This window comes from Malurus melanocephalus, unplaced genomic scaffold (genome assembly GCF_030028575.1).
Source record: "Malurus melanocephalus ecotype Western Australia unplaced genomic scaffold, MMel_1.1 scaffold_180, whole genome shotgun sequence".
NCBI classification, from domain to species: Eukaryota; Metazoa; Chordata; class Aves; order Passeriformes; family Maluridae; genus Malurus; species Malurus melanocephalus.
Window position 1 is genome coordinate 789872 of NW_026623412.1, and position 7083 is coordinate 796954.

The 7083-nt window shown below is 37.4% G+C and overlaps 1 protein-coding gene across 1 annotated transcript in view; it reads right to left on the minus strand.

The window, feature by feature from the left end:
* The window catches only part of PARD3B (par-3 family cell polarity regulator beta), a 391507-nt gene extending 385239 nt beyond the window's left edge, over positions 1-6268 (minus strand). Inside the window, exons 1-2 of the mRNA XM_057372886.1 lie at positions 6245-6268; positions 5529-5630 (exon numbers count right to left, since the gene is read on the minus strand). Coding sequence (XP_057228869.1) covers positions 5529-5630; positions 6245-6268 — 126 coding nt within the window. The remainder of the gene's footprint in view (positions 1-5528; positions 5631-6244) is intronic.
* Positions 6269-7083: the final 815 nt, after the last annotated feature.

Below are 7083 nucleotides of genomic sequence, written 5' to 3' on the forward strand. Positions count from 1 at the left end.
TTCTCTGCTGAAATGAAGACTCACATCCCTTCCTGTTTTTCCCAAACAAGTATAATATACTATTGTACAACAAACTGAAGAACAAAAAAAGCCTCTACTGTGCACCCCAGTCACTCGAAAGCTACAAAACCCTTGAGAGCTCCATTATACAGAAGTCTAGAGTTTGAACAGTTTCTCTAACTTAAATATGCATTACTTGCATTGTCAATATATTTGAGAATCAAGCCATACAACAAAAAAGATGTAAAGCATGACATTTTCAGGCTCTGCTGGCACACTGGGAGGTAACTTAAACTAGAATYGAGGCCTCTGCCATGGATTTACAGGGGAAGCTTTTAAAGCAGCAATGCTGTAACTCTGCATTCATGCAGAGAAGCTGCCTCAGAATCCGCTAGCCCTTTATTTATTTCTCAAATTACTGAGTATTCTTGTCTACTAGCCCCCTTCTCAGTGTGATTTAATTTTGCTATTTTTCAACTTGATGCAGAAATTTTCGTTATCACCTCATACTCTTGAGCCACGGCTTCTACACTTACCTAAAGGTTACTTTGGCTCTGATTTACTTCTCTATTTCATGAGAAATTTGGTGGGTGAGTAGAACAGAAACTGATCAAAGGTGAAATTAGCTCATTATAACATAATTTAAATACACATTGCATGATAGAGTGTGCCATCACTTTCACAGGCAAAATAACAACCCTGAAGCTCTACAGAGTAAACCCAGGTCAGAAAATAACYACTCAACAGGTGCTAAACCCAGCCAACCATTACTCCCAGTGACTAAACTGGCCTGCAAACAGCAGAAAAATTCCGTATCTATTGACAGAAAACATGCCTGTCAGCATGTCTTCTATCTGGAAAAATAGTTTCTTTTGTATAATTACACCAGTCTTGGAAGATCACATCTGCTTCTTTTTATTGCTTTGTTGAAACAACTTTTCCAAACCAGCCTCATACATGCAAAACCATCACTGAAACTAAAGCTACCTGCAAAGACTTCTGTCTGAAGTAGGGCTTCAAAGAGTTACTTTGAATCTGTGACAAAAGCTTCAGCCAGACATTGAACTTCTCAGGAACATGCAGGGGCCCAACAGCCATTTGGAACAGCTAGTAGCTGATTTCCCTAGCATTTGGGGACCATCCCGGAGATGTGTTTTCTCAATATTGCATTTTCACTGGTACTGAACTGAGAACAGAGAATTCATTGATTTTTCCCATTTAATATTTCATTAAATGCTTAGCTAAAATAGGTGTCTGAAMCACACTTAATTCATACCATTAACTTGATATCATCATTAGAAACACTTAACTGACAGTTGCAGTCACGACAAATCTTGAAACAGCATCACTGTTTCAGCATTTCATTAACATTGCTTTGTGCCCTYCAAAAGCCTCTGCTGCTGTTAAAAACACTACTCATCTATATTTAACAAAGGAGATGCCCAAGCAAAAACCAGCTTCTAAGATCATGTTGGTATCCTGCTATTTCAGTGTCAGCACAATGACTTAAATTTTTTATTCCTTCTATTCCTAAAAAAAAAACAAAACACCCCACACCACAAAACACCCCCCACCATAAACAGCCAAACTGCCAACAAACAAGTCTCTGGAGAGGTTAAACCCACATCACTTCCTAGGATGACATGCCTAATCTCTTGCCAGCAGCACTGATCAGAAAATGATTCTTTACAAAAATGTTCAGCAGCTTTGTTGGCCCAGCTGTAGCTACTGCAATACCACCCTTGCAAACACAATCTTACAAAACAACACCAAAGATATCCCCAAAAACCAAAAAGTACCAAGCAACAACAACAAAAACACACAAAAGCAAACAAACGAAAAGCACAAAACAAAATCAAAACAACCCAAACAAAACAAAAAAAAAAAACCCAGCACCCTGATAGCAGACCACCATCTTCTACTTCAGAAGGGCTCTGCTGAAAAGGCATACCTGTAAACAGGTATTTTTGCTTGTATTTAATCCTGTCAAAATATGAACATAAATATACATAGAAAGTTTGATAGACAGTGTATTTTCCGTGTAGACTTCTACATTTATTAAGAAAGCAGAACTGTTCTGATCTAGGAAGCTTGTTGTCCCATAAGGTAAGTAAGCTTTAAGTTAACACAGGCCTTCATTACATCCTCTTAGCCTCCTCACAGGTGTTTGTGAGTATTAGAGAACATGATTCCATATAAAAATCAGAGCAAAGTCTAGATGTGTACATTACGTTTATGCATTTAAGATAAGTGCCAAGCACAGGGCTCCATGTACACAATGGTATGAAAGGAAACTTTTCACACTCCATCTTTTCCCCAACCAATAAATTTTCTCCCTACATTTTCTTGTGCAAGAAGTCATTTCAAGTGGGAGATTTGTTAAGAACAAAGTGTACAAAGAGGATTCCATTTATAGCTTCAACATTAAAATCAGACAATTGAAATAGCATATTCTTATTCAACTGACAGAATTTGGCAATTTTAATTAATTCATCATTCAGATTATTAGGACTTGAAAAAATTGCTGGATAACTCACTGAAAACAAACTATTTTAAATCTATTCTGTGAAACTATGTCAACGAGCTTTMACATCCAATTCAGGCCACAGATTATTGCTGAGGCAACAGCAGTAAGAGGGACTCTCAGCCACAAGAATTTCCAAAGCATTTTCAAATGACACTTTACCAAGCAYGTGTAATTCTAATTTAGATCTGTGTTATAGCCAATTTAAAAAAGCCACTCTGTCCAGCATGCATAACTGTCCAGCATGCAGCTGACAGCTCTTAATATCATCCACTGTGCTGCCTATTGCCAAACTTTGATTAATTTRGAGTTCAAGAGAAAACCATGAAGTTAACATAAGCACAGCTCAAAACCACTGCCACTCCCAATTATGGGCATCATGCATCCTAGTGCCATTATTTCAGAGCTGGATCGTTTATTCCATTTTTTAGTGTCCTCTCAATTGTTCACTAACCCTCCACAGCACTTGCTGCTTACCTCAGGAGTAGTCGCCTCTCCTTAACAGCCTATTGTTAAGGACTGTCAAAAGCTTTTGAAATTGCAAATAAATTATATCTGATAGCACTCACTGTTTTGTTGTCACAGTGAAAGAATTCAATAGATATTTTCCTCTGAAGAAACTGTRCTAATTTACTGCTATCAAAGCATGATCCAGAGCAGATTATCTCTTAAAAAGCATCAGCGTTTACTGTGCCACTGAAAAAGAGTTTAATGGTCAGCAGTGCCAAACACACCTTTGGTTAAAGGGACTGAGGTTAAGTGTAAGGCTTATTTTTTATAAAAAGTGACTGATTAAATGCCAAAGTATATCACTGGCTTGGATGCACAGGAAAGGATGACAAGGACAAGGGAGCCCCAAAGCCATGGCCTATTCACTTATCACATATAGAGAAAATCAAAACCAAAGACAAGCAGAGCACAGATAAATGYACCAAAAATTCCTTCATCTATTCAGGAGCTTTAAACACCAATAAGATAGCAGGTCAATTTGACCAAAATTACTCCTTCCCCATTTTGCAAAGCTTAGAGATCCCCTGGTTGAGATTCTCAGTGTGAAATAACACTGGTGAAGGCTCAAAGACTAACAGGCCACAGTAAAGCTATCAAAACTATTCATAAGCCTTTTATGGCGCTGGTTCTTTGATACTAGATCATACCAAACTTGTAAGTAGGTAGTATGGACAGCTCCTTACACAMGCTATGGCCCAATTCCATTCCCAAATGAAAGAATTTTTCAGCCACTCAGACCAGCAGATCCCTTACATCATTCCTCCTTGCTTTAATTGAAAAAATCTGATTTGTCACTGCAGCTGCTSCTGTTCAGTAAGTCTTATCCTTGTTTCACCAAGCCACTCTGAAGAAGAAAAGATGATAGTGATACATCACCTGTAATTGAGGCATCAGAGGAAGAGGAACTGAGTAGTTTACTGTATTCCTAAACCACCCCAGACCACTTTGAAGATTCCAGTTTCCCAGCAAGCTTTCCCCAAGGCAGCCTCAGTCTCACCTAACACTTTTGTAACTGGGGAAGCTTAGACCTGCAGCTGTGTGTGAACTAGAAGCTTTATCAGCTTTATACATGCAACCAGTGACAGCCACCAATGAAGTGGTGGCTGTCAGAAGCAAAGGCTCTGGTCACAAGTTAAAAACTGGATGGCATATCAAATATTCTGCACATTGATGTTCATACTTGCACAAGTGTTCCTCCATCAGTACTTTRAATAGAGAAAATCCTGGGTGAATGTGTTAATCTTCATTAACTGATCAGATCACTAACAYACATCCCTTTGATGTAATATCTCATTTTTATGACATCTTATGCYATTGGTCTTATCCATTACATGCAGCTGTTCAATTTTAGAATTCAGTCTTATAGTCTCCAAACACCCCTGGGGAAAAAAATCTTAAGGTGTTCTAAGTATACTTTCAGTAAACGTGGACAAGCAAGAAACAAAAACATGACAGAACATATAACAAACAGAGCTCCATTGTTTTTAAGAATTCCCATACAAACCACCCTAAAATGACATTGAAGTACACCCTAATTTTCCAGATACAGAGAAGCAGCATCTCATTAATATTTAGCAAAATATTCTGCTTTGTGTTAAGTCATTGAAGAATCAACACAGCATGCAAAACTATCAATTCTTCTTACARTATACTAAATTATTTTTTAAGTCACCAAGCATATGGCACTTAAAATAGATGAAGCTATTTGTCTAAAAGCACAGGCATATCCCATATTTAGATCTTTGGTTTCAAGCCATTAAGTATTTTTCCTCTGATTCTATGAAGAAAAAAAGATAAAAAGAGCAAACATTTATAAATAATACCCCTCCCCCTATGCTGAAATAAGTTATTGATAAGTTTCCCAAAATTAAATTTTTGTGACAATTAAAGAAAAAATTAAAAGGGGTTTTTCTGCAGCAACTGCTTCTCTACCCAGAAAGGAAATCTATTTTATTTGAATTGAAATTTAGAGACTCACAGCTTTCAATATTAATAAGCGGCCTGCTTAGACTTTCAGTAGCAAATCATAAGAACTCCTCCTGAAATTTATCACAGTTRAAGCAGCTGTTCTTGTCATCATAGGATTTGTCTATTTTGTCACACTCTACCATTGCATTTGAATGATTCTCAAAAACTTAACTCCATGCAAAGGAAGAGATTATAAAAGATATTTTAAGTGGCATAAAAAAAATAGTCTTGTGAAACTCACATTTTTTTCACCAGTCTATTTGAATACAGAWATTAAAAAAACCCACAGAACTGCTWGAGAAGGTTAAGTCCTCAGTGAACTGATAGGCTTCTCTTCTCACTGCTTTGGTCATGCTGCCCAGTCCCCACTTCTGCTCCAGAAGGGGAGAGTTATAGCACCTATGGGCAGATGTGTTTAAGAATATTTAACGCCCATTTCACCTGCCAGATGTCCAAGAAATGAGAAAGTGGCGTTCGTTATTTGAAAAGACGCATMATATCTTCATAATAGCTTCACAAGCTCTACCTTATCTTTGTCTTCCACAACATCTGCCAGCACATCATCTGGGTCCAGGATTCCTCCATCTGTGTACTCCAGGTGGTGGATATTTACCCAGGAAGCTGGATCCTGTAAGACAGATACAAAACTTTTTAACATAACCCTTGCATGATTTTAGTGCTGTCAGACAAAGCAGCTTTGTGTCCCGCCTGTTTTCAACCTACTGTCCCCTTCAGAGGTAGAGGATTGGAGGCACTATCCAGAATAGAAACTAAGAGCAAATGGAAACTTCAGATGAAAAACAAGACACTACCTGTGGAACACTATGCAAGKGAACTTTAAAACATACATTTTTATTTCCTTATCAATCTTTATTTGAATAGTTAATTTAAAATAATTTTCTTTAAAATTMTTTTTGTTTTACAATCCTTTACAGCTGGAATATTTTGCTAATTATCAGCACAAACATTTAAATAAATATATATATGGATGGACATGCACCACTACTTGCAGGTTGGGGGCAGGTGTATCCTTCATTTTTAGATATATAAAACACAACCATCATTTCTTTTTCTGAGGAGATAGATTAGGTTATTGTGGCAAAAAAAACCCAAACTAATAAATCCCAGTTTGCTTTCACAAATAAATACTCTCAAATTCCAATACCRCACTGTATACCATACTAACAGGGATCACGTTAATTCTTCAAAACTAATGTTTTCGTCATATATTAACTCCTTCACTTCAATAACCAGGAGTTTAGCCATCGTTCCACTGACCCTGAAACCAAAAGGCTCAGTGAGTACTGCTGAACAACAAATTCTCCCTGACAGGAAATAAAAAAATCAGAGAGCAGACAGTCTGTAGTCACCATCTCCAAACTACATCAGTTACCTGTGTACACATAACTTGCAAGGGGGACAGGCTAAGTGGTATTTATGTCTGAACTGCCTTAGTTAAGGCTTGTCCTCCTAGGGCAAGTTATGGTGGTTTAACGAGCACATGGCAGTTCACTGAATCACAATGACATTTTGGAGTACTCTGTGGCACTGSCATTGATGAATGTTGCATCTGCTACAGYACAATGAAGAAAGAAAACATGCTTRGGTTGGAYTGTAAAGCATATTTRARTCCTCCATCAAATATTATGGAGAGTGGTCAGAATATGCTAAAATTAAGGGYCAGGAAAGTGGCATGCATGCACATAGCTCTGAGGAATGTTTCAGAAATGGACAAAAAAAGATGATCAYTGATGACCCACTGAGGGTTATGTACAACTAGATACAGTATGGCTGCATGACAACCACACAACAAAGCATCTAAAAGTTTGCCTACTTGTAACTTATTTAATCTGTAATTTCCCTCTTGTTACACTTGTTTCATTTTGCAGTGAAACCACCCACTTGTGCAATAGCAAATGTTGATTCATTCCATGTATCTCTTGTTCAAAACTACAAAATTTAAGAACATCAATTAATATGCTTTTTTCTCTGGGAAGTGATGAAGTGTGGACAATTATTACAGCTCAAAGTTCCATCTTTAAGTCCAGGGCTTAGGTTTTTTTTTACCATAACCATAAAAT